Source organism: Patagioenas fasciata, chromosome 5, assembly GCF_037038585.1.
Source record: "Patagioenas fasciata isolate bPatFas1 chromosome 5, bPatFas1.hap1, whole genome shotgun sequence".
Taxonomy (NCBI): Eukaryota; Metazoa; Chordata; class Aves; order Columbiformes; family Columbidae; genus Patagioenas; species Patagioenas fasciata.
In genome coordinates this window covers 30,033,359-30,060,707 of record NC_092524.1, presented here as the reverse complement: position 1 = coordinate 30,060,707, position 27,349 = coordinate 30,033,359, and the positions used below count along the sequence as shown (strand labels likewise).

Genomic DNA, 27,349 nt, shown 5'->3' with positions numbered 1-27,349 from the left:
GCCGCTTCACCCCGCCCCTCAGCCGCCCGGCGGCCGCGGTGACACCCGCGCATGCGCACGGCACAACCGGCCAAGGCGCAGGCACCACCCTTCGGCGGCGGTTAAAGCTGCGGTAGAGGCGGCGCGCTACAGCCAGCAGGTGGCGCGTGGGGCGGCTGCAGCTGTCCTACCTCGCCCCTCTAGCGCCACCGTGGTGAGTTCTCCCGCCGTGATTGGGTGTGGGCTCTGGTGGTTCCGCCCGCTGGGCCGTGGGCGGAGCCTCGGTGTTCCGCCGCAACCCGGTGTTCTGTGCTGCTGGAGGAGTTGCGTATTGCTGCGCTTCGGACTGCTGGATGGCCCTCAACAGCGAGCGCTTCGGTTCCCTCCTGGGGAGAGCCGTTAGAGTCACGTTAAAATGCGGCGTCTTCCAGGGGGTGCTGCAGCACGTGAACCGCGACCGGAGCCTCCTCTTGCGGACAGGTTCATGCCCTGGGCGAGCGGGGCTGGGCCGTGCCCGCCTCAGCGTGTGTGAAGGCAGCGGGAAGGGCAGCCCAGCCCGCGAGCCGGGGCGCTGATCCATGGGTGGCGTGGGCGGCCGGCTGCGACTGTAGGGCGTCCGTGGGTGCTTCCGGGAGCCAAAGTGGGGATGAATGAAACGTGCCCATGGAGTTAGCAGCACCTGCCCGTAGCCTCAGCTGTGGGACTGTGTAGGTGTCGCAGCCCTGAGTTCCACATCTTACAGAAACCCTCTTCTGTAGAGTGCAATCTGTCACTTAAAATAACCTGTTTGTTGATTTTTTTTTCCCTAGTTGATAGTACTACCCAGTCTTACTGTCTTGTTTTGTTCTGCAAGTGATAAGCTTTTACCCCAAACAGTGGAACTTGATGTGTATCATGTTGGTTGGTTTGGTTTTTTCTCTCCCTCTTTTCAGTGAAGAACTTGGAAACTGGCAGAAGCACTCGAGGAGTAAAGATGTTCTTTGACCATGAAATAGTCAATGGTGAGGCTTTTCTTAGCACATTGTGGGGCACAGCGATCATGCCTGCTCTTCGTTCAGCATTTTAAATCCAGGTTTTGGTCACTCTGCTGAATTTTTTGGTTGCACATTTTTTGGTTCTAAAATCCTTTCTTTTAAAACTAGTAGGAATTAGAATGTTGTATAAATCACACAACTTTTGTTCCCCAGTTATCTATCTGTGGAATAACAACAATTCCCTGTTTTGTGAAGGTCTTGTGATTGTACTGCTTTAAAGCTTATTATTTAAATAATGAATAAAGTCCAATAAGGCCACTAATGAAAGCAACCACTCTGAAGGTAATCAGTTGTGCCTGCTGTTTATGTCTTGGAGGCAAGTTACATTTGTTGTTTATGATCTTACATAAGCAAGACTTTTACTAATGGGCTCTGCTGGGAAGTTAAATTGCTTAAAGTTCTAGTTAACTTGATTTTGCTTTTACTCACACAGGCAAAAGCACCTCTATAGCTGAGCCCCTTTCTATCATTCACTAGTGATAAGCATATGGGGTAGTGCAGGAATAGTTACAGTTGTACAGTCCTAAAATTACTTTTGGCCCTTTGAAGGCAACTGCAAGGCTGATGTGGCCCCCAGTGAAAATGAGTTTGGCATGCTCGGGGTAGTATATAAAGGCTCTGCGCTTTTCCATTGGCATCTGCTTTGCTTTGGGGATAAAGAGCAAAGTGATGAGGAGGAAAGAACCAGAAGGCAGCTTCCATCTTGCCTTTTTCCTTGTGCATACTTTACTGTATATGTAATAGTCCGTAAAGTATTCAGTTGTGGTTTGATATTGACTTTAGGTTTGGTGGGATGCTAAGTCATTAGTCTTGTTTAAATGCTAGAGTTCTGAAATACCTTATCTAGGCTGTTGATGTAAGTTATTTTATATGTAAGTGTATTTCAGAGTGAATTTAAAATTATTTGAATTATACTTTGAGTTCAATTTTATTTATTTTTTTTTTTTTTTTTAATGTATGGCCATGTCCTATCATGCTGCTATCAGTTATGGTTCTTTTTTGGGAGACAGCAAGTGTCAGAAAGTTGCTTGTCAGCAGTACAGTATAATTTTTTCTTTTTTTAATTGCAGTGGAATTGCTAGATGAACTGGATTCAGGGAAAGGAACAGCACTGCTCTCTGAGTATGTTGAAATGTTTCTTTCACAGTATGAGAAGGGGTGGGATGCACTTGCTAGGGAAGTCACAGCTTACATTTAGTATAATACGTTAAGACTCAGCTTACCAAGTTGTATTTCTCTGCTCTAAAGAGGCGAACCAGGTGATGAGTAGAAGTCTTCAGCTGTGTAAAAGGTTCTTTCAGGCTATTGCTTTCCATTTCTCTCTCTTGCTTTTTGCCTTTTTTTTTTTTTTCTTCTCCTCCTTCACACATGTGTGTTTAATATAAATGATAATCTGCAGAAGCACCATTTCCTCAGTTCTTGTGGTGATGTTGCTGGTACTGGGCTCTGGGGAAATCACCAGCAATGGAATTTTTAAAGAGTTTGGGTTTGTGCTCCTCCCCCCCCCCCCCCCCCCCCCCGTTATATGAAAGTTTTCTATTCATCATGAGGATTTACTGATTGTTCTAGGGATATGGGATAATTTAATATACAAAGACTTGGCAGTTATAGGGGAGCATATTCTTTTAGAAATGCTAGCAATATGTTAAATCCAAGGAATTCCACTCCTAGTACTCTGTGGGGTCATAAATAAGTTCAGTGCAGGGGATATAAATATACATGACATCATTTAAAAATCAGGTACATGACTGGACTATAGCTATTGAGTTTATGTTTCACTTATCCCTTAGTTACTAAGGTTAGTAACCCCTCCCTCTAACTTCCATTACGCTTATTATTTTACAGCTGAATAAAATCATATATATATGTAATTCGTGGGTTTGTAGTCTCAGGAGGACTTACGAGCTAGAATTAAATGGAAATGCATCATTCTGCAAGTATCCCAAACTTTTATGGAAAGTAAATTCTTACCACCCCTCCCCTCCCAGTGCTAACTGTCCAGCTATGAAATGGGGCTATATCTGCCCTCTGAGTGAGATTTTATTGCTAAAATAAAGTAAAAATTGTTTTAAAACAAAGAACACACATTTTTATAGTAAAACTCAAGTTTGTTTTACAATTAGAGAAAAGTGTTCTTAGGTAGAATAATTTGCTTGGTTTGTTTCCTTGTCAGCTGCTTGATTCAGGGGGGATTTCCCATGAGCATGTCGTCTGTGGTAGAACAGTTTCAGGACAATTGCACTGGGAAGGTTAGGTTTATACTGTCAAAACATAGATAAATGTGACTTTGAGAAGCTGGTAAAAATATGTTTCAAACATATTTTGAATGGCTTTGCTAAGTCTTCTTACATTTGAATAGTTTAGTCTTCTTAAGAGAAGTAGGAATGAAGTGTTGTCTGCTGAACAGTCCTTGAAATATCCTTAAAAAGCACATAGAATTGGGATTACCAGCAGTCTTGTTCCTTGCTGCTGTCTTGTCGTCTTCTTGTTAAGTAAGCCTACGTTCGCATGTACATGAATATGCTCACCTCGATAACAGATTCCTGTGTTAATACTTTAAATATACAATTTTAATATGAGATTCTTCAGCTACATATAAAGGCTGACCAGAAGGGGTTTTCGATGTTCTGTTGAGATAGAGAGGTACATGATTGGAGCTCTGTAGTCATAATGGGATGGTTTTATATCAGTATAAGAAAATTTATACTAAGTAGTCATATTTTGCAGTGAAGTATTCTTGACCTCAGACTGTCCTGTCATAAAAATTCTTATTTGTGACATCTTTTGGTCCTGAGAAGCTATCATTTTATATGATTTAAGAACTTGTATTTGATTACAATGGATATAACTGTTTTACATATTGGTAAATGTCATGGAGGCACCCCAGAAATCAATTTAGGCAGATGATAAGCTCCAAACAGACTTTGTTCTAACCAGAGCTATTTAGCAAAGAAAACCACCTAGAAACTGGGTTTATCCAGAATTATTCAGCACTCCAGCAACATTTAATAAATTGCAAGTTCAATAAACCAGATGGGGATATTATTACTGTTTGACCACCCAAGAACAATGATCCACACTGTGCATACACCCACTTGCAAAAAGAAGAGCCCTCTTTCATTCAAGGATACCCAAAAGAAATAATCACTTGCCTGACAGGAGCAAGGGCTCACTCAAGGATATATCCAGAAGAAAATCACTCACCAAGGAGAAGGTGAGAGCACTCAGTCCTGGGAAGTCTCCTTAGATGGTGTCCCAGTCTGAGGGGAGGTCTCTGTTCACAGACCCGCTGCTCCAAGAAGACCACTCAAAGGGGGACTTTGTCAGGAACCTTGTTCTATAGCCTGGTCAGATCTGGCTGTAGTTTCTACAAGCATAGTCCAGAAGCTTCTCTAGGCCTGGGCACCTCCTTGGCTGAGGACCCTGCCTGTTGACTTGAAGGTCCTACACCTCCTGCTCCCTCAGGCAGGGGAGGTGAATGTGAGGAGTCAACTGTGCCCTGTGGGTGTGGGCATAGTGAGGTGACTGACCAAGGTGTGGCAGGTCAGGCACAGTGGGGCACAAAAGGTGCTGAAGAGCCATCCATTGCTGTCTTGAAAACTCCCAGTCTCGTTGGGGTGTGTGTAACTGCCACAATGAACTTGTAAAATCACCTTCCAATTACAGTACTAACTAATGGATCAAATAACCATTCAGTGTAAAGACTTAGATATTTAAATTGTGTGGTTCTTGGGCTCAGCTCAGGTGCTTCATTCCTTGTACTTTGAACTCTTTCTTCCCTTGAAACCATTGCTGAGCTTTACAGTGAACATCTGTTCAGGTTCTGCTTTCACCTTTAAGAATAAATGTGAAATTTTATATGAAATAAAGGTCCTTGTGTGCAAAATAAGCTTATTGTTGGGTAGTTTCAAGATCTGCTAGGAACCATGCACATTGGATTGGGAAGTTGCTTTGTGTGCAGCAGTTCATTGCCTGGATGCAGGTAGATGTCATTGGATAAAATAATTTTCTTTATTAAAATGTCTGTGCTGAGGGAATATGTAATGTTTTTACTTCTGTATTATGTATGGTTACCTTGCTCGTGCAGGTGCACTTCAGCTGTTGAAGAGAACAAACAAGCAGACTCAGGACCAGCAGATTGTGGACCATGGAGTTCTCCTTGTGTTTCCCTAGAATGTCTGTTCAGAGACTCAAATAGCTTAAAATACTCCCTCTCAGGTAATGCAGATATTGGTCAAGGAATGTAGTTAGTTTGTCTTTGTAAGACAAAGTCTTTCCCAGAGGTTATGATCTCTTGATTTGCCTGTATCAGAACAGGATGTACACTGAAAGAACAGTGGTCACAGAAAGGTAGGTACAGACCTTGTTATCTGCAGATGTGCTCTTTGCCTACAGATAGGTTCACAACTTGAAGGATGTTGTGAACTTTCCAGAGTGTATCATCTTGTAGCTCTTGTCAACGCTAAAAGTAGCTGAGCAGCATGACTGATCTTTTGGAGAAAGCAAAGTGCTTCCACCAGTGAGCATTCTTCTCTGGTGATTGCTTTCATCTTACACTTGTTCCTGATGTGTACATAGCATGATCAGAGCTCGTTAAGACTATGGTGGTTTGGTTCTGTGCTGGCTGTCATGTGCTTGCATTAATTTGGTTCTGTGGTTCCTGCTGTAAACACATACACAGGTACAGATCTAAAATGGGATCAGCTCACTCCGCTCTCAGAGCCGTGACCAGAGTGCAAGACCCGTCCAGGCTAACAGAATGTTATCTGCATTTACCTGAGTAGTGGGGGAGAAAATGAGCACAGGTTGATGTGATCTGGGAGAGCCTTTAAAAATTTGTTCTTATGATCAGCTGGCTTATTATTTTAGAGTTTAGAAGATAGTCCTTACGTTGTCATGGATGCATATTATTAACATTTGCATCTTACCTAAAGAGAAGATAGAATCTTTAAGAGAACCCTTATTTACCTGTTCATTAGACATCGTTAAGCAGAAGCAGGTGTTAAAAATATTAAAATCTGGCTTAAATTCTCTTTCCCCCTTGATCACTTAAGTTGTCTGTGTTCTGTGGTGTTACTGTCTGTTAGTTTTGTCTTTTTCCTTTCTTGGACAAGCCTGGAAATTAGGGGGCTTTTTTTTTTTTTTTTAAATTGATGTAATTTTTTAAACAGAAATATTTTTATTTCCTTTATACACCATCACACTGCAACTCACTTTCCAACAGACAGTTTTTCTGTCAAAAACCACAATTTTGGCTCATGCTCTAGACTGTACACATCCAAATCAGACCGTTCAGTGATTTGGGTGTGTTCAGGAAGTAGGGAGGGAAGAAGTAAACCAACTGAACCAAAAAAGCAGTGTGATTGTACAACTAGAATACGTACGTTGTGCAAGTTGTATTTGAGTAGTGGGAGCATATAATGAGGTTGTTTTTTTTTTTTCCTTTTAGAGAAGAAGAAAGAGGAGACTGTGGAATACATAGTTGTTGATTGTTTCCAGCAGAAATTTGGTCCAGCAGTAAGTACTACTGGAAGCTCTTATGCAGTATATATGACTTCTAAGCCTGTTCCATTCTAACCGTCAGTAGATCCATTAGGTGGCAAGATTGTTAGCACTGATTCATGACATCTTACACTGGAAATCACTTTTGCAGGCTGTAGTGAATTTTGACTAATAGGTGGTAACTGACTTCTTTAAGTCAAGTAGAAATATAGTATCTCTGATGGCATTAAATATGTTTGAAGTGTGCATACATACAGGGAAAGAATGCAGTGCATGTGAGTTTGCAGCAGGTAGATGTGAAGTTGCATCAGTGTGTATTGGCTGCCATTTTCAGACTCTGTATTACCAGCAACTGAGCTGAAGGGTCAGTTTCACTATTTAGTGAACAATTACTTTGTTTAGGAAGGGAATAACATGAAGATTTGTTGGCATTTGGAGAAGAAATTGATTGTGTTTTGGAGGTGTTTGGAGCCCCAGACATGTTTAGACCTTTTTATCTTAAATAATTTATAACAACATAAGTGATTTGGTAGAAAGGCTTTGTTTCAGAACTCAGAGCCAGTGATAGTATTGGGGCCCGTTCTGTTGAATCTCTTTATCAGTGATCTGGATGAAGGGATTGAGTGTACCCTTCATAAGTTTGCAGATGACACCAAGTTGGGTGGGAGTGTTGATCTGCTGAAGGGTAGGAAGGCCATACAGAGGGATCTTGACCATCTGGATTGTTGGGCTGAGGCCAGTTGTTTTTTAAACAAGGCCAAGTGCCAGGTCCTGCACTTGGTTCATAACAACGCCAGGCAGTGCTACAGACTCAGGGAAGAGTGGCTGGAAAGCTGCCTGGCAGAGAGGGATCTGGGAGTGTTGATTGACAGCCGGCTGAACATGAGCCAGCAGTATGCCCAGGTGGCCAAAAAGGCTAACACCATCCTGGCTTGTATCAGGAATAGCGTGGCCAACGGGACTAGCACTGGTGAGGCTGCACCTTGAATCCTGCGTTCAGTTTTGGGCCCCGTGTCATAAGAAGGACACTGAAATACTAGAGAGAGTGCAGAGGAGGGTGATGAAGTTGGTGAGGGGTCTGGAGCACAAATCCGATGAGAAGCAGTTGAAGGAACTGGGGCTGTTTAGCCTGGAGAAAAGGAGGCTGAGGGGAGACCTTACTGCTGTCTACAACTACCTGAAAGGAGGTTGTAGCATGGAGGGTGTTGGTCTCTTCTCCCAAGTAGCAAGTGATAGGATGGGAGGAAATGGCCTCAAGTTGCACCAGGGGAGGTTTAGATGGGATGTTAGGAAAAAAGTCTTCACAGAAAGTGTTGTCAGGCATTGGAACAGGCTGCCCAGGGGAGTGATGGAGTCACCATCCCTGGAGGTGTTTAAAAGGTGTTTAGACAAGGTTCTTGGGGACATGGTTTAGTGCTAGAGTTGGGTTAGGTTATGGTTAGACTTGATGATCCTGAGGGTGTCTTCCAACTGAAATGATTCTGTGATTAAATTTAGTGCTATTTTTTAGATCCTGAATTAGACCAGCAGTACTGTAGGTCCTCCATTCAATTTTGTCTTGCAGTAACATCAGTTGTGATTTGGACTCTTATTACGGTAAATCTATTGCACATAGAGAAGAAAAAAATCTTCCCCACAGGAAGAGATTTCCCTGCTTACAGAGGAATCTTAAGTGTTCCTTGAAAAAAAAAAAAAAAGCTCTTCTTAAAAAATTTTGTTTCTCTTCTACTCTTGTGTTACATGCACACTACAGGTTGCTTTATATTCATTGTCTGAAAACTTTTTCTGAGAGTAGCAGGTTTTTCTTTTATACTTAGAAAACAAGTTTTCCTTTTTAACTAAAAGGAACATTTTCTTTAAGTGATCTTAAGGAAGTTCCTAAAACCCACTTAGGTGAATTTCCTGGGAGGAGATCAAGGGAGTCTGTATTCTTTAGTTACTTGTAATCTCTGCTGAATTAATCATTGATATTTCTGGTTGCCGAATTTCCAGCTGTTGTACTGTAACTGGACTGATACTGTGTCTGTTTCTCTTGGATCACTAATATATCTGAGAATCATTATGGTTTTGATCTGTATTTATGTTTTTAAATATGGATTATGACGAGAAAAGTTGCAGTTTTACTATTTGTCCCTCTGCCCATCATTTTCTGGCACTATTTATTTTATCCCTATTTTTTTCATTAGGTGCTGCAGCTACAACAGCAGTGTGTTGTCAGTGTAGCAGGAGAAGGTGTTAATTTGAGTCGTTATGGAAAACTTTCATGGCTTGAGGTAAGAGGCAGATATTTTCCAAAACGTGCCAATAAACAGAGGCATAACTGGAAACATTTGGGGATTATCCCGTGTTTCAGACTGACTCATGTAACTGTTTTGGTAAGGGGTATGATTTTCTTCAAGACAAGTCATGTATTTCATAAAAGACCTGTTATGGAAAGAATTATGCCATTATAAGGCAATATAATAGTAACTCTAACTTGTATGTAATATCTACAGATGTATATAGCAATGTAACATATTTGGTTAGCCATCTTTGTATACTTGTATACAAGTACTAGTGCATTGCACTAGTACGGCTGTTACCTATTGAAAAACTGCAAGACCTAATCACAATTTAAATTTAATTGAAGGAGTAAAATCTATCTAAAGATGATACAGTATCTTAATTAGCTCTGGTATTAACAGCATCTGAAAAGGAAGGGAGAATAGCTTAATGTTTTCGCTCAAAATCAGTTTACCTTTAAGTAGGTTTAAAAGTGAGGGTATTTATTCAACGCAAAACTTGTGTGGGAGTTCATACTTCAAACTTACTTATGCAGAAGTAGTGCCCACAAAATGTTTGCTTTGGTATGGCTAAATTCCTTTCAAATAGCAGCTTTTGTTAAACCATTATGAATTTGAAAATAGGCAAAACCTGAATTTTATATCCTGTTTGAAATCCTGGGATGGAAAACTATGTCCTTGTTTTTTTTGGGAGTGGTCTTTAACAATTAAAGGAATGTCATGGGCACAAGAATTTTGTTGGAAGTAGTTGGTTAGAAGTGTCACCATAAGAGATACAGAGACTTATTTTAAGTACTATGCATAGGATTTGCTTTTGATGTGTCTCAAAATGCTATATTTAACTCTGTCTAGTAGATTACTGGGTCATTCTTTCTAATTATTGTGAGAGTCTCTGAGCATCCCTGGAAAAAACAAAACTTGTTTATGAATTAGTAGTAAGGAAACTAAACCTGCTCTCCACAACATAAGCCTGTACATAGGAGATAATGGTTTGTGGGTGACAGTGCACTCTCTCCTACTTTCAAATCCTCTGTTCTTCTGTCCATCACTCCTTTTCTCTGCAACTGAATTTGTTGTAGGTGGCAACAAAGAGCTGTATTTTTCTATTTGATATCTTCCTTCTGGGACCTCAGGCTTTCAAAAATGGATTGCAAATGGTGCTGGAAGATAAAAACATCTTGAAGGTAAGGGTACAGGATATGTGAGGACATTAGTGGTCATATACATAAATAATGATCTAGCTGCACCAAAAAGTTGCAGCTGGACACAAGTTTAACAGCTCTTTCTTGCCTCAGGTCATGCATGACTGCCGCTGGATCTCAGACTGCCTCTTTCACCAGTACAGTGTCCTCCTCTTCAATGTCTTTGATACACAGGTACCCTTCAAATATTCTGGTTGGGAACAGAAGTTTCAACAAGAGAAACTTCAGCCTTGTTCAGGGCATTCTCTCGGACGTGGTTTAACATCACTAGAATGTGACAGTTGTTGAACCATGGAAATCTAGTGGTTTTGTTCTAGCTTAAAACAACCAGCAGGCAAGGCTGATAATGTTATTTAGAGTCTTGGGTAGACTTATTTTTAAAGGGTAGTTAATATCTGATATTAGCAGCATGTGTAGATTTTTTTTTTTGTTCAGTGTTTTTGTTGTTGTTGTGGGTTTTTTTAAGGTGTATTAACTGGTCTTGGTCAAACTTGGCACAACCTGAAGTTACTGTGACTAAAACAGGTTGGCCTGTGCTTTATATTATTTGGTTTTGGTGGTGGGGTTTTTGTGTTGTTTTTTTTTTTTTTCCCCTTTCATGAGTACAGAAGCAAATTCAGGCACTGCAAAGCACCTGCTAATAAAAGCAGTGGTGGAAATTATAGGACAGGCCAGGTTATTACAAAAGATCTGGTTTTGCTGCTGCTGGCCCTGGTAGTTGTGATAGTTAGTGTTGCATGACTAACAGGAGAATTAGAGCCTTTTGAGAGAGAATAAAATTACATAATGTCTATAATCTTTCATAGTGGGCATGGATATGTTATGCATAGTTAATGTATGATTTGTCCTTGCCTGTATACTGGCTTTTCATGCCATAGATACGACTGTCTATAGTGACTCTTCAAAGCCCTAACCTGGGTGACCTAGTAAGCTTTATAAAGCAGAGGTTTCTCTCAGTGCTTTTCTCATCTTAGTTTGGCCTTTTGCTCCTAAAAATATGTTAACCCATTACAGGTGAAATACTAGTCAGTGTCAGTGGTAAGTCTTGACTGCATGAAAAAGGCAGGGTTGAAAATTCCCGCCAGTGCTCCCAACTGTGCTGGCTAAAACAGCTAACTGGTACAGTGGAAATTATGAGAACTATCCAGAATTGCATTCATCGTTCTGTTGTCTTGATATGAACTGACATGACTGCTTTCCTTGCACTGATACATTTCTAGGCTTACATTCAATTACTTTGATTTGTTGGATGGAATACTACTTCTAATGTAACTAAGCTAGAGAAGTATCCTGGTTTTGGCAACCCTGTAGTGTACCTGCTACTGTGCAATTGAACTGTCTCGTCTTTTACTCTGTACTGCTGGAGCAAATAACTGGGAGATTCCTCTGACCAAACTGTTGTGGATGCTTTTTGTGAAGCACTTCTTAGAGACAGCTTCTCAGTGTGATTAAAATTGGAACAGGCTGTGTGTGCAAGTGAGACTCTACTTAAAAACACAGCAGTGGAATGAAGAACTCTGGGTTAGGTGGGATTCTGCCTGTACAAGTTGAAAATGTATCTGTGGTTTTGGCCATTTGCTTCAATTGTTTATTCCTTGCAATAAGTAACCTAATGTAATTAACACAGCGTGCAAAGGCAGTGAAAGGTTTCTGATATTCACTGACTGTCTTCCCCATTGATGTTCTTACAGTACTTAAGCATCACCTGTTGAAATGTTTGTGGAAGTCTGATTCTGCTGTTGCCCATTTGACTGCTTTGGGGTATGTGTGTGTGTCCCTGTTGGGCTGTAGCAGCCTAAAAAGCTGCATAGTGAGCCAGCTACCAGCTGTTGTCAGTGCTTATGCCCCTAACTTTGTCTTCTGGGACACTTCTGCGCTGCATTATGAGGCTAGAGCATGCTCACACTCTTAAATTACTGCCTGTTGTAAAATGTTGTTGGTTGAGTATCTGTGTACTATCAAAAGAAATAATACTTATTCTTCCTAGAGGTGTGTGCTGAAAGAATAAGGAAAATTTGATAGCTTGAGATTTTCCATAAGACAGAGGCCAGTGCAAGGTTTAATCATAAAAGGTACAAGTGAGGAAGCCACTGTTGCTGTCTGGTTCCGTAGATTGACGCATATATGCTACTCTTTAGCATGTTGTAGTTTTTCTGTCCTTGAAGCCAAGCCATTAGCATGCAATGGCTTTGGACAAAGATTTTCAGAGTGAAAGCTGAAACATGATATTCATTGTAGGTGAGTTTATTCTATAACCCTGTTCATTCAGCTTAGCCTTCTTATGAATATTGATCACAAAGATGCTTTCATTTTTGTTTAAATATTTAAGTTTTTTTCCTCTCCTTGTTTGGAAAGCATTGAAGCCTTTTACTAGAAACTCTCTCTCTAACCATCTAGAAGGATGGAATATATTTCCATAGATTTTGATCATCATCTTATTTTGAATTTGAGTAAAAGTAACTGATTGCCTGAGGAGATCTTTCCTGAGATTCCTCTTCATCTGCATTTGGCCACTTAAGAATGAAAAGCTGGAGAAAGTTTTAGTGGTCAGAAGTACAATACAAAGGACTGCTCAGTGATGGAAACTTCTCTACCTGGTGATTTGTGCTTACAATCCAGTGAAGGTCAGCCTCACCTGGGTCTTCTCCATTTTCTTCTCATCAGTTTGAATTGTTGCAGTTCCTTTCTCCAGGTACGTTTCCTGCCACTTTTCAGCTGGTGGTTGTAGACTTCTTTGGACTTCAACAATATAGTAATAGTCAGCCTAGCAGAAATATAGGCAGTCCTGGATTCTCTGTCCTATCACAGAGCATAGGAGGTCTCACATTTCTTTGGGCAGTCCAAGATTGCTTGTTCTACTTGTGGTGCTCTGACATTGTGCATTTTCTTCATAATACCTTCATGCAATCTTTTATTCCTTGGAAATTCAGTAAATGGATTGGCTTAGCTCTTTCTTCTGGTAGACTTAGCAAATACATGGCTTCTTTCCCAGAGAAGGCAGCAATTAGCTATTTAGATGATGTTTTAGAGGCAGCTCTAGTCAGTGATAAATCGTACCAGCTTGTTTGCCTTCGCTATTGGACAGGAAGAGATCCCCCCCCCCCCCCCCCCCCCCCAAACACTTTATAGGTAAGTTAGGAATGGGGGTTTGGTCTTGGAATCTACCCTCACTGTAAGAGGCCAGAAGAGGTCACTGTTGCAGGGGTTGAGCTGGTGCTGCTAGGCACTACATGGTCTGGTCTTAGAACATGGGCAGCGTGTGGTAGAACAGCTCAAACAGTGGCTTCAGATGTAACCCTTGCAGTAAATCTAGGCTGCCCTATGAGCTCATAGTTTGGTTGGTGGGATTGTGGATGCTTGTGTTGACTCAAGGTTTTTCAGGAGACCACAGTAGGGAGCAAAGGGCTATGATGTCAGTGGGGGCTTCTGAGTAGTTGAGGAAGCCTGAAGGGCAGGTTGTTCTAACAACAGGCTCAGTCTCAGATTTTGAGTGTGGGTGAAGGCTTTTTTTTTCCTCTCCGTTCCCCTGGATTCTCTTTGAGGCTTCCTTTTTCCTTTGTCTTCTCTCTGCACCTGTTGCAACAGTCTTACTCGTCTTTGTGTTTGCTATTTAGCAGCAAGAGTCAGGGCTGTTCCTTCTCTTACTGTAAAAGGGTTGAAACCAGGACAAGAAGCAAGTAAATGCTATGCCATGCAGTTACTGCTGGAGGCTGTTGTCTGCTTCCCTTCTGGCTCTGTCTGCTGTCAATGATTAATGTTACTGGCAAAATCAGATTTTAGACAAAAGGTTTTGAACAACTTAAATATTCTGTCATCCTGTTTTCCTTATATTGCATCACTATTTCCGGTTCAGGATAGAAAGCAAAACTGTAACTATCCTGGGGAAGTATCACTGTATGTTTACTCTCTCCTGATATTGCCCCTAAACACCTGCTGCCTGGAGATGAGTACTGGGCTAGGAGCCCCTAGACTAATACAACATGTAACTTAAAGTCATTCTTCAAATTTAATTTATACTTTAACTTAACAGCTTTAAGGAGTCGGATTACTAGCTCTGCAACTGCATGCAGTCAAAATGAGGATTAATTTGTTTGCAGCATACTTGTAATATGCACCCCTGCTGTCAAACCTCCACATTGTTTGCCCTAGGTTAATGGATGCTGGTCATGGCATATTTATCCCTTCCATCACAGGTTGCTGATGCTCTGCAGTTCTCAATGGCAACAGGCGGCTTCCTTCCGCACCGTGTCTGCATGTTACATGAGTGCTTTGTGCAGCACTTGAAAATACCTTCCAAATGGGGTTCCATCATGAAGTGCACGCAGCAGATGGCTTCAGTGAGTGATTCAGTGAGGTACCTTCTGAAGACTCAATTGTGAGCTGTGCTTTGCCTGTCTTGAGATGTTTCTGACTTTTTTTAAGAGCGTGGTACTATGCAGTGGTCAGATTGCTATAGTTAGGGACATTTCGTAACACTGACTTGAGAGATGGATGTAAACTTTAGTTGGCATCAGGGCTTATGCTGGTGTTTCCTAATAGCTCACTTGAAATTGAGGTTTTGAAGAACCACAAAGCTTGTACAATAGAGGATATATATAACTTGGGTAAAAAATGTTCTGGATATCTTAATATATTTGACTAATTCTTAAACCTAGTTCCAACAGAACAAGTTGGTTAAAATGAATCCTGAAACAAGGAGGGAAAGAGGAAACTTTTACTGCCAGCACTATTAGAATGAAAAAATTAGTGTGTCAGTTTTCTTCTTACTTGTGCAGTTCAACAGCATTTGCCAAATCATTATTCTCTGTTGTCCTTGTTTTGGTTAATCTTTCATATGAGGACAAGCAAGGGAAAACTTAATGAGCCAGGAGCTCCTAAGACTTGGTGAACATAAGCTTGAAAAATAGAATGGAATGGAAGAGATTGTTTCAGTTGGAAGGGACCTACAATGATCATCTACTCCAGCTGCCTGACCACTTCAGGGCTGACCAAAAGCTAAAGCATGGTCCCAAATGCCTGTAAACACTGACAGGCTTGGGGCATAAACCGCCTCTCTAGGAAGCCTTTTCCAGTGTTTGACCACCCTCTCTGTAAAGAAATGCTTCCTGATGTCCAGGCTAAATGTTCTCTGGTGCAGCTCTCAACCATTCCCACATGTCCTCTCACTGGATACCAGAGGTCAGAGCTCAGCACCTCCCTCCCTGTTTCCCCTCTTCATGAAGCTGGAGAGAACCATGACGTGGCCCCTCAGCCTCCTTTTCTCCAAACTAGACAAGCCCAAAGTCCTCAGCTGCTCCTTCCAGGCCATTCCTTCCAGCCCCATTACCAGCTTTGTTGCCATCCTCTGGATACATTTGAGGACCTTCAAATCCTTGAATTGTGGGGCCTAGAACTGTACATGGTACTCAAGGTGAGGCTGCACCAAGGCTGAATACAGCAGGATAATCACCTCTTCTGACCAGCTGGTTCTGCTGTGTTTGATGCACCTGAGGATGTGGTCTGCCCTCTGGGCTGCCAGGGCTCACTACTGACTTCTACAGAGTGCTGCAGACCAGCCTCCTCAGATCCCTTCCTATAGGGCTGCTCTCCAGCCACTCCTCTCCCCATTTTACTTGTGCCTGCTGGTACTCCCTCCTAGGTGTGCAATCTGGCATTTGGACTTGTAAATTTCATCCCATTAATTATAGCTCCGCGGTCCAATCTATCCTTCTGCAAGGCATCTTGTCCCTCAAGAGAGTCAACAGCATTTCCCTGTTTGGTATCATAATCAGACTTGCTAATGGTGCATTCAATTCCTGCATCCAGATTGTTGATAAATACAAGGTGTTTCAAAAAGATGAACCCAGTTGCAGAGACAGTGATTTCAAATTGGGTCCATCCTTTTGAAACACTGTATTATAGTGAGTGGAACTGGCCCTCAAATTGAACCCTGAGGAACACCACTGGTGACTGGTCACCAGCCAGTTGTAGCCCAAGTCACTACAATCCTTTGAGCTCTGCCCTTCAGCCAGTTCTTCCAACAGCGCACTGTTAAACTGCTCACCCCTGTCAGACAGCTTGTTCAGAAGGGTGCTGTGAGGGACAGTATCAGCAGCCTTACTAAAATCCAGAAAAACCACATCCACTGCCTTCCCTTCATCCACTGGGTGGGTGACCTTACAGAAGGATACCAAATTACTTAAATAGCATGTAAATAAGCTAATACCAGTTCTGGCACCTTTTTGCTGTGTTTTTAATCGCCTGACCTTGCTTTTTTGGGTGGATGGTGGAGAAGACTTCCAAAGAAGCTACTGAATATGGAAACTAAATACTTAATGAGACCTCACTCTATAGATAGGATTTCTTTACTGAACAGGAATAATCTCTTTCCTCCCAGAGTGTTTTTTCTCCTTTTATACTGGTCTTGTAACTTCCTGAGTAAATCTGGGTGGTTTTGCACTGCCTAGTCATAGAGTTATAATCTTTATTTAAAATCTCGATTAAATATTCTTTGACTTTCCTATAATAGCTACTCAGTGAAACCTCTAATTTGAACACAGCTTTATTTTTATATAAGTTTTTGAATTCTGATAGTGTCTCTCAAAATTTCAATTTAGAGAATTCAGTATGGCAAATCTAAGCCAAATGACAAGATGCCTTCCTTAGTTTACCAAACCAAATCCTCCTATTGGTCTGAAGACTAAAAGTGGAAAATGACTGTGTAATATATATGTAGGAAGTGTATCAGAATGACCCACTCTGTAGTGCCAATTTTGCTGAGGGTATCATGGTCATGCTGCATAACTGGGGCTTATTTTCACATTTCTTCTGGTTCTAATTGTAATGGTTGAAGGTGTTGCTATCCCCAGATGCTTCCCCAGCTCCTTTGACGGGATTGTGTGTTTTGTTTTGTTTTGTGTTTTTTTTCCTTTAGATCTTTCAGCTCAGTCCTTAGGAATCCAACCTACCTAGTTTCAGGGGTGGGTGAGAGAAAACCTAGTATTAAATGCTGGAATATGCGTGTGTTTGGTTTTGGTTTGTTGTTGTTCTTCACTTGTTTTGGGAGGAGGGATTGATTCTTTAAAAACAATCTCCGTCTTTGCTAATATCCACAGGCTTGTACATAGGTGGCCTTAGAAGCTGCAAGCAGTCAATAGCACTGAAAATAGAGATCAGCATTGGGAGATATGTTGTAAACTGCAGAAGAATGTGATGAAAAGCTTTGTTATAATTTTCGTTTCTTAAGTAACTGTTTTCATTTGCTTTGGAATACACAGGAGAATCCTGACATGTGGTTCTTGAGACCTTTTCCAGCTTCTCTACTTGAAGCACTTGCTCTGAAGGCGATGTACCTGCTGCTGCTCCACTCGTCTCTAATGGATAGTTTGATGTCTGACCTAACAGCTGTAGTACATGACTATTTAAATGTTTATCGGACTGGGTCTGAAGATCACCTTGGGAGCACAAAGGTAGGTATCTTCTTGCTTCTTTCTCTGGTTAGAGATTTGGTATAAGGCTCTGATGGACAAACTCTGGAGAACCTAGATACAGCAGCTTCCTTTTCTGCAACTGCACACCCAACTTTGTCACATACCTTGTTTCTTGTGTGCAGCAGCAAAAGTGGTGGTGCCTCTATCTCCCTTAGCTGCATTTCGTGTTAGTCTATTAGCACAAATCCACCTTGAGTTAGTATTGTGAATGCTGAGCTGCAGCTGTACAGGCACGGGCACATGTGCCTTCTGCTCACTGACCTGAGACTGAGAACCCCTGGGCTCAACAGGGGCTGTCTGTGTGTGAGGGCATGGAGAGGGACCAGCAGCTGGGAGGTGTCGGTACCTGGAGCTGACAAAGTTGCTTTATTTTGGTACAAGCATTTACCCCCCAAATCTTGTTCTGTTTTTTTTCCTGTCATCTTTACTGTCATACTGATCATACTGTCTGTTTCTGAGAAATGTTGTCTTTTGTTGGCCAAAGATTTTTATTTCTGTAAAAATGTGTCTGAGTTATCTTGTCTGCCTAATTTATTCTCACCTGTGCTATCTAAGAAAAAAAAAAAAAAAGGAACACTTTTCATCTTTGGTTACACAGAACCAGTAGTACTGCATGCCCAGATACCTTGGAGTGGCTCTCATATGGTGTGGATACTTCTATAATTCCTTGTTAACTTTTAAAGTGGGAGAAAAGGAGATTTTGGATGAGGAGCTTGACTTCCTGCACTCATGGAAAGAACAAGTCCACACAAACCAAACAAGCAGTGCTACTGGTGTGGTCTTTTTCTGTCTTCTCAATGAAATAGTCTTAGGAAGGTTTGCAATAACTTTTTAAGATCTTTCTGGTATTAAATTCAGGTGAAAAGTGAATGGTCAAACATCCTCATTCATCACAAAGAAACTGAATTAGCATGATTAAGTCCGTTACTGCATCACTTTTGCAGCTGTAAAAGCCCTGAAATACTTTTTAGGAAAAGAGAATGCAGGTCTCTCTTAATGGAAAAACTTGTCTTTTTCTTTGCCCTGGTTTAACAAAGCACTCAAGCACAGACTTGAATCCGTTGAGAATTACTTGAGGGCTCAGAGCAGTAAATCCCATTACTGAGGATTTAGGAAGAGATTAGTTTTGATAACCACAAGAGGTCACAGTGGCTTCACAGATGGAAGAGATGAGGTCATATCTGAAAAACTTTTCTTTGTAGAGGAGAGCTGTCAAAAAAAGAAGGTTGATCATAGTTCATGGGAAAAAATGAACTTGACATTGGAATTTTCAATGTGAAATGTGTGCAAATGTAGGGAAAACACAAGGGAAAATAAGTCTTTAAAAGTGAAAAAGAGTACAAATTCTCTTTTGCATTGGGCTATTTGTAGATTTTTTTTTTTTTAAGCGGTACTCAGGTCACTGAAACCAATACTTTTATAAATCATTTATTCAAAAAAAAAAACCAAGGAATTAATCTGATCCTGTGCATTTCAAGTGGTACTTTGAAGGTCTATTTAGTATCACATCTGAGAAGCATACATCTTGTGGTTGCTTTAGAAATCTTGTAGTATGGATAGTAAAAGTTTTGACCTTTGTTTCACTGTTGTTAATTTTCTCTTGTTTTTATATCTTGCAAGAAGATCATGCGAATGAAAGTTTCTTCTACTTTATCTAAAATGTGCTTGCCAGACATACGTAAACTTCAGATATGGTGTTTGGTTTAGTTAAATCTGGTCTGTTATTTCAGTTTCTAAAAGTAAAGTAAATGAAGTTAACTTTAAGGGAATCCTTTGCAAGTTGAGGAGTGCAGCTAAATCTGATTTATGGGAAAATAAGCATGAAACAAAAAACCCCACAAAAACACACACCCCCCCCGCCAAACCCTCAAAACCAACCACCCAAACAAAACCAGGAAAAAAAAAAAACAACAACAAAAACAAACAAACAAACAAAAACAACACCGAACCCACAACTTTCCTTGTGCAGCTTCTAGGTTTTTCTGGCTAAGTCTGTATTAATTCTTTGAATCAAGAACTCTTTACTCAGATTTGATTCTCAGAATGAAGTAATAGTGAGGTTACTTAGGCTCCATATTTATTCTAGTGAATTTTCATGGATATTTAGAAGTTTATCCATCGCTAAGCTCTGTGTTATGCCTTCTGTGCACTTTGTGGAGCTACAGTTGAAAATTACCTGGAAAATGCTTTTGTTGGACTATTTACTTTATAAACTGACCAGTTGCAATTTACACTTGTGGTCCCTGTTGGAGCCTTGGTCAACAGCAGTCTGGTACAATGAGCTTGACTTCATCTTGGAGCCAGTCTCCAACAACAGCAATGTTGGAGTCCCTGTGCTTGATGACTGTATTCTCCAGACATGGTCTGGTGCAATTCCAACACTATATCAGCAGAAGTAATGGATCTCCTTGGATTCTGAAGTAAATACCCATGCCAGGGGATCATTTAGGAAACCTAAAGTATGTTATCTACTATGCCTGCTCCATGCCAGAGGACTGGAAGACAGGCCTCTGTTGAAGCAGGACTGCTGCAAAGCCAAAGATAATACAGGCTCCAGGGCCATAAAGATACCTTGCACTACTTCAGCTTTGATGTTGGAAGGTGGACGTAATTCCTGAGTGAACAGGAACCATCTGTGGTACATCAAACCTTTACTTGAAAGTTGGCAGGCACTTGGAGAAGATGACCAGATCTGGAAACTAACCTCTATCGCTCCAGGTAAGGAATCCTCTTCTGGGCCCTTCTCTGTTCCATTCTAGTTCTTGCATTGTGCACTCTGAACAGAACCACCAGGTCTTCAGCCTTTTGACAAAGTTAGTTATTATAACATGCCTCCTGTTGTGCCTCTGGGCTACAAAAGTGTTTGAATACATCGTACATGACTAGAAAATGAACGGAGTCGTGTTTCCCTGACCTGCGCACGTTTCCTCTGATCTTACTGAGTGACATCATGTCACACAGAAGAATGCTTTTTTTACCTTCTGCCATTCACCCAAATTTATGATGCTCCGATGGAAACTATACTTGCAAAACAAGTACACAGATACAGACATGGTTTCAATCATGAGGTGTCATTAAAAATGAAGTACTGAAGCTGGATGAAATACAGCGCCGAGCCACATTCCTTCCTTTTTCCAGCTGTCGTGTTGAATCTCAGCTCCTGGATCAGGGTTTACAACATTGAACTTCAGCTTGGACTAGCATGGGAGCATCCTTCTAATCTTCCCTGCGTCACTGTCACGTCTAGAAGTTCATCATGCCAATGGCTTTTGAGTGTAATAACAATAGCAGGATATACTTGGTGAGAAAGATGTTTTGGCTTTAAAGTCTGAGGTTGCCTGTAAATTGAATAATGCTGAGTAATGACCAGTGATGTTGAATGATGACTACTGAGGCAGTTATCTACTCTCCTTCTCCTGTTGGATCAGGGGCTTCAGCCTCTGGGAGCAGATCTCAACCAGACTGTTTTTCCCTCTTGGAAACAGCAGCATGGAAAAGTGAAAATGCATAATTGTGGAATAAAAGCCAAGCCTGTTCACTTGTCCGTATGGATCACTGCATCCACTGAGAGCTGAGGAAAGACAAGTGTGAATTGTTACCACCCTTCCTTGGGCTCTGTATGCCTAGTTTCTGCAGTCAGTTTTCCACATGCATCTCTTGTTCCTCAGTGAGAAGTTTCTATGTGCTCTCTCAGGCCCTCATTACTGGCAGAATACAAGAATCACTTTCTGGCTAAATGCACAACTCCTGCTAGGGTCAGATCATCCTCGTCGCCTTCAACATGCTCAGGAGCACTTGATTTCAGACTTACGCATAAGTGCATGTACCTGTGTCCAATTTTGCCTTGTTTCTTGAACATGCATGACTGGTGCGGGTTTTGTTTTGTTCCAGCTTATTTTGACATAAGGGAAAGTACAAGCTTAAGTTTTCATAAATAACCTATGGGTTTGTCCCTATCAAATTATCAGAGGTCATCCATAAGCTGATAGAAATTGAGATTAATGACAGTTTCTTGCTTTCACAATAATAAACTGGTAAGAGCAAAGCAAGCAGCAGTTATGTATTTTGTGCAAATATTATGTTTGAGTCCCTTTGACTTGGATGCCATAATTCTTGTGAGCAATTGCAGCAGTTACTGGCAGTAATCCTGGTTTCACCTGAGGTTTGAGCCATCTTTTCTTTCCCTTGATCTTTAAAATGTTTTGCTAGAAATAGCAAAGAAACGGAGTCCTTATGGTTAGCCAGTGGGCAGCCCTTCCAGCAAGACTTCTACCTTGCTTCTGGACAGCCAAACGCATTCTTTTGTCACTTGATAATTGTTTCAGCAGTAACAGAAGAGCTGCTGAGGAGCTGGCCCATGAGCTGGGACACATGCTGCCAGGGTGGCAGGATGCAACTCAGTGGATCACAGCTTCTTTCAGGAAGGGTTGTGGAAAAGATGGGTGTCATGCACCCTGGCAGTTGCCAGCAACAGTAAATATTGCCAGTGGTCCACAGCACCCAAAAACTATAATGCAATACCCTTTTTGATGTAGTTTTGGGAAAAGAGAATGAAGAGGAAAATTGAAGAAAAAAATTTTTTTTTTTTAATAAAAACAAACGCATCTCATTGATCCTGACAGTTTTGGAAATGTATGTTGACACTTTCTGTGTTTTCCTGTGTCATCACCTGCAAGTAGTAGTGGAGTCTTCTGTACACTAGACACTCCCTCCTAAGCAACTGACTATCCACAAACCAAATGCACAACAGCAACCTCTGATCCCCAGCCCTTCATTATCAAAATCCACAGCTTCCCTCTTCAGCATCTTTCTCAAACTGATAATCTTCCTTACCACTGAGGGAAGAGCACAAACTTCCCACCCTGAAGGTCTCTGCATTTTCAGCATAACTGTCTGCCAGGAGTAATTGTTCTTCTTGTGGATGCAAACATCAAGTACAATGGTTTTTTGTGCCTCTGCAGCTCCATCTCTAGAAAAGAGCTAGTATAGAAGCTATATATACTACATTTTTAATTCTCCTTCTAGGTTTGTATTGTGTGGTGTTAGGTGCTTGGAAATGCAACTGCATCTGATGTTTAGAAGTTAGATTCAGAGAAGCAAAGGCAGCCTGGGAACCCATCACTGTAAAGAAGCCAATGTTCTCCTAGAAGCGCAGTGCTTTGTCATTTAAGACGTGTTAGCTCACAAGCAAAGCTGTGGTACCATAGGGGAGTTCCACACCCCTGTGCAACAGAATTGATTTCCCAGTGCACTTAGGGTAAAGCTGCAGTAGTGTGCTGGGTTTGGCTGGGATAGTTAATTTTCAGAGGAAGCTGGGAGGGGACATGGCCAGGACAGCTGACCCAAACTAGCCCAAGGGATATTTGATACCATATGACGTCAAGCTCAGTATATAAAGTGGGGGAGGGAACTGCCACTTGGGAGAGGGCTGGACTTTGGTTTTCTGTGTGGTGAGCAGTGTATCCCTCGCTTTTTATACATTTATTGTATTGTTTATCTCTTCCCTTTGCTGTCCTGTTAAACTATTTTCACACTAACCCATGAGTTTTACCTTCCCCCCCACCCCAATTCTTCTCCCCATCTCACTGGGCGCAGGGAGGAGTGAGTGAGCAGCCATGTGGTCCTGGCTGCCAGATGGGGCTAAACCATGACAAGTAGATAAAGTGCAGTGCAGTCTGTAACACCAGATAACACGTTCATGACTCATGATGGCATAAACTCTGTTCTCTGTCTAAATATAATTGCATGCCTGAACCAGAAGATTTCCTTATTGGCAGGTGAATTGGGACTGCACACATTGCATATTAATCATTATGAACATACAGCCTGAATTTTCGTGTAACTTGGCTTTAAGTGGTTTAGGGTGTGGTTACATCTAACTGTAGGATACTGTAGCAGGTAGGAAGCTGTATGTAAATTCTTCTGGCTAAACAGAATTGAAGGTAGGGTGTTTTCAAGTAAGTGCTTGCTCTGCTTCCCTGCCCCCCCCCAATCCCATCTGAATTATTTAGCTGCCTTCTGGATCTGTGCAAACTTCTAGACATAGGTTGTATGAGGCGTGGCTTCCTTTTGCAAAAGACATTGTAACTCTTTTCCAGTGCATCACATCTGCATACGCACTCATTCTGTTCTTTTCTACCAATGTGTTCATACAGACATCTGACTTACTGGCATATTGCTTCCTGTATCCTTCCCAGGACCTTCTTTATAAACATTTGCTATCTTCCAATCCCTGAGTATCAAGGCAGGTTTTAAGCAAGATGCTGTAGGTACTAGTTCAGCCTTTTCACCTTCCACTGTTCAGGAATTGTGGGTGAAATCCACCTTGCTGTTTGTATTTCAAGTATCGCTATTAACTGTTCATGGGACAATCTAAAACAGGTTCTGGGTACATAATGAATGTTTTTGGTATTGGAATCGCCACCTTTTTTTAATGCTGAATGTAGAGGAGAAAATATATGTTTTTTACTGTGCTGCTTTTGTATTCTGATCATCACTTGGCCCTGCAGCATGTTTGACATTTTGTGCTACTCTCATGTTCAAAGAAATTTTTTATTAGTTCTGTTTTTGTTAAATATTAATATTATTCTGGCCTGCCCAGTGCTTTTTCCTGTAAGTTCAGCCTTACTGTTTTCTTCACTTGGATGTCGCTGTGCTTTCCTGAAGGGTTCTTACTTCATAGCCTCCATCACCTAAGCTGTAGTCCTGCCAGTTTCCTTTCATTCTTGTGCTGTTAGGTAATGCTTAGTCTGTGCTGCTTGTGCATTGTCTTGAAGTTGTCTCTATGCTACCTGCATAGGATTGAATTTGCTTGGCTGCCTCTTACTGCTTTTTAATCAAGCTTCCTTATTTGTGTAATTCCCCTTTCTACAGCTGAATGCAACTGTGGATTTTTTGTTGTTCCTGTAAAGATGGTGAGCACTGCAGTCCTTGTTAAGGACCAGATCCTTAAATGTAATGTTTTGAACAGTGACCCATGCACTGCTCAGGTTCAAAACAAGGAGTGTGTCTCCTTTCATGTACTTCCTAAGCAGCTGTTTCATTGATTTCCTAATTATGTTGGCTTCTTCCACAGTAGGGTTGGGTTTTGTTGTTGTTTGGTTTGTAGTTGGTTTGTTTGTTGAGTTTTTTTTGGTTGGTTGGTTTGGTATTTTTACCCATAGGATAGAATACCATGAGTTTAAATGAAAAGCTGGGAAAGCTGCCTTTGCAGTGGCTCCTAAAAGAAAATGTGAATTGGTTATGCCTCTTTTGAGCATAACAACAGCAACGTCATAGTGCAGAAGGTTTTTGAGGACACATCTAAATCCCATATGTGAAGTTATTACTTAAACCTTTAAGCTCTTCATAATAAAGAAGTAAACAATAAATGCAAGTCTAATATTTTTCCCTTTGGGTTGCTTTTAAAAGGAAGAGTGTGGGGGGACTTTTTTCCCCGATGTATAATTTGTGTAAGCAGGCAGCTGATGCATTCTATACACCTAATGAAATGATTGTTCTGTTGTTACATTGGCTAATTACAGAAGGAGCTCTTATCTGGTACTAACAAAAGTAGAGCATATGTATGCATATGTATTGTTTTGATTTATTTTCTGTGTCCTTATCAGCCCATTTGCATGGAGCTACCAGAGGAGCTGCGTCAGCTGGCAGACATCCAGCAGCTGCGAAGGGAGAAAGCAATAAAAGAATACAGAATGAATGAGGATGGTCTTTTGATCAGACCAGCCATGGAATTAAAAGAGAGAGATGATCCTCAGAAGGATGGAAACTATAGAGATGATGGAGATTGCTTTCCCACAAATAAAGTGGTGTCTCATATTACACCCTTTTTTAATGAAGGTGTACTTTTGTCCAGAAAAGCTTGAAAATCAAAAGCAAGTGGTAAATCTGTGGAAGAATCTTCAACTGCCCTCAGGCTGGCTGTATGAATCTAATTCCTGGTAAAGGTGACTTGGTGAGCTTAGACTGGGTATTGAAGATATCCAAATGAAAAAAGAGGCTATTCCCCATGCAGTAGTGTCAAACAAAAGCTCCTTTCTTTACAATGACAGGTAAACCATTGTTGAATGGAAATAATGATGGCCTTTCTTTTGAAGGAAATTCCTTCTGTGTCTGGCTGTTGTTCTTGAGGTCTGATTTTGAGGTCTTTTTTTTTTTTCTTCAAGAGCTATTTTTTATTTTAAAACAGTGGCTTTCTTTCTTGCTTTGTTACAAGACCAATGTCTGAAATTGTATTGGTTCTCTTGTTAGCTGTTCCAGGCATGTAAAACTCTCATCCAATCCAGATACATAAACAGAAGAGCTTATAAGATGCCTGTTCACTGAGATTAGAAAGAGTTTGCTTGGAAAAATTAAAATACCTTCTGGCCAAACCACATGGGCTTGGCTTATATACAGATAAATCTCTTGGCATAGCTACAATAACAGTGTTTTGTAGGAGAAACAGATCACACTCTAATGAACCACCATGCTGGCAAAACCAGCAAAGAGGTGTGTTAGTAAAAAGGACTTTTCTGCCAAGTCAGAGTTATTTTAGACTGAGAAAATAGGTTTCCTGCTGAAAGTTGTACAGCACCATTGTTTGCCAGCACTACTGTATCAAACTTGTGTAGATGAGGCTGTAACACTGGTGTGGTGTGTATATAGACAAGTGTGTATAAAGGGGCAGGGGAGAAGCAGTTAAATTAGTTTAAAAGATGAAAAGTTAAAATTAATTTAAAGGCAGCTTAAATTGGTTCAAAAGACAAAAAAGATTCCCCTCCCTGCTAAGCAAAATAAGATATAAAGACAAAACCAGTTTATTTCCAGTATACTTGCTGTGGCTGGTATTTAATAAAAATAAAGCTTGTCTAATGGATAGTACTATTCTACCCCACAACAACATTAATGCAGGCTGTGCCTAAGTCTTGGAAAACTGTTTTTGGAACATCAGTATTTTTGACTTGCAGGCACAGGATTGCTGAAAATTATTTTGCTTTTGAAATTCAGGATTTATACACATTCATATATTTAAATACATAAATACTGGATGTTTTACCATTCAAATACTTCAAAACGAGTGGGGAATACTTTAATCAAGTAAAAGGAAGGTTTTGTTCCCAGGGTTGTGGCTATGAGCATCGGTGAACCCTGAGCAATGTGGAATAGGGAGGAAGAGAAGAGATCACAGTCACTGTCCCAATCCAACTGCAGCCCAGGAACCATCTGGGCATCAGGGTGCAGATGGTTTAACAGCAATGGTGCCAGGCTGCAAGAGTTGTGACATCTGCATTTGAGCACCTACCAACTCCTGTTGGAGCTGAGTTTCTTTGGATGTAAATGGGTCTGACTAGATGTTTATGAGGTATCTGTGTGTTTATTCTAAATATTGCTGGGGGAAATCTGTGGTGTTTGGGGGATTGTTGGTGGGTTTTTTTCCTCTTCACAAAGAGTAGCCCAGCCGTATGTAAACAGGTCTCTTCTTTGAAACTATAGATAGGACTTGCTCACTTCTGGGAGTGGCAGAAAAACTTGCAAGGTTTGGTCTTTGTCAGTACTTACTTTTTTTAAATCCTTAAAAGTATTCTGTAATTAAACTGTATAGTTCTTTTTGTCTTGGTTCACTTCTGAAAAATAAAACAGGTTTGGAACAAGTTTGTCTTACCACTTTTAATTTGGAAATTGAGTCTGTGTTTCATTTGGTCTGCTAGGAGTTGCTGGCAGTGGACTCTCCACCACTGGAGCTCTTTTCATTTTATCTGGAACAAAATTATTCCAAGCAGTGGTGAGTTCTCACAAATCAGTGAGGGTATAACATGGAACCTGGAGCTATTCAGAACCCGAGACAGTTCAGGAGCACATACATTATACTTCCACAATTTACATCATCTAGGTTTATCCAG

At 41.0% G+C, this 27,349-nt stretch overlaps 1 protein-coding gene across 3 annotated transcripts; it reads left to right on the top strand.

Annotated features, from left to right (window-relative positions):
- The first annotated feature begins 19 nt into the window (after positions 1-19).
- Positions 20-27,100, top strand: EXD1 (exonuclease 3'-5' domain containing 1). Of its 3 annotated transcripts, none has more exons than XM_071809173.1 (11): positions 20-193; positions 912-980; positions 2,084-2,135; positions 5,101-5,231; positions 6,463-6,530; positions 8,702-8,788; positions 9,877-9,981; positions 10,093-10,173; positions 14,193-14,336; positions 17,256-17,447; positions 25,076-27,100. In XM_071809173.1, the coding sequence occupies exons 2-11, from the start codon at positions 953-955 to the stop codon at positions 25,331-25,333; spliced, it is 1,146 nt and encodes a 381-aa protein (XP_071665274.1). In that variant the 5' UTR covers positions 20-193; positions 912-952; the 3' UTR covers positions 25,334-27,100. The 3 variants fall into 3 exon arrangements, with proteins under 3 accessions (XP_071665274.1, XP_065696212.1, XP_065696211.1); XM_065840139.2 differs by lacking the exon at positions 20-193 and adding an exon at positions 203-459; XM_065840140.2 differs by lacking the exons at positions 20-193; positions 14,193-14,336 and adding an exon at positions 202-459.
- Positions 27,101-27,349: the final 249 nt, after the last annotated feature.

Coding starts and splice junctions, on each gene's coding strand:
- EXD1 (XM_065840139.2), top strand. CDS start 333: ATGGCCCTCAACAGCGAGCGCTTCGGTTCCCTCCTGGGGAGAGCCGTT. Junction 9,982..10,092: donor AAGATAAAAACATCTTGAAG/GTAAGGGTACAG, acceptor TTCTTGCCTCAG/GTCATGCATGACTGCCGCTG. Junction 17,448..25,075: donor ATCACCTTGGGAGCACAAAG/GTAGGTATCTTC, acceptor TGTCCTTATCAG/CCCATTTGCATGGAGCTACC.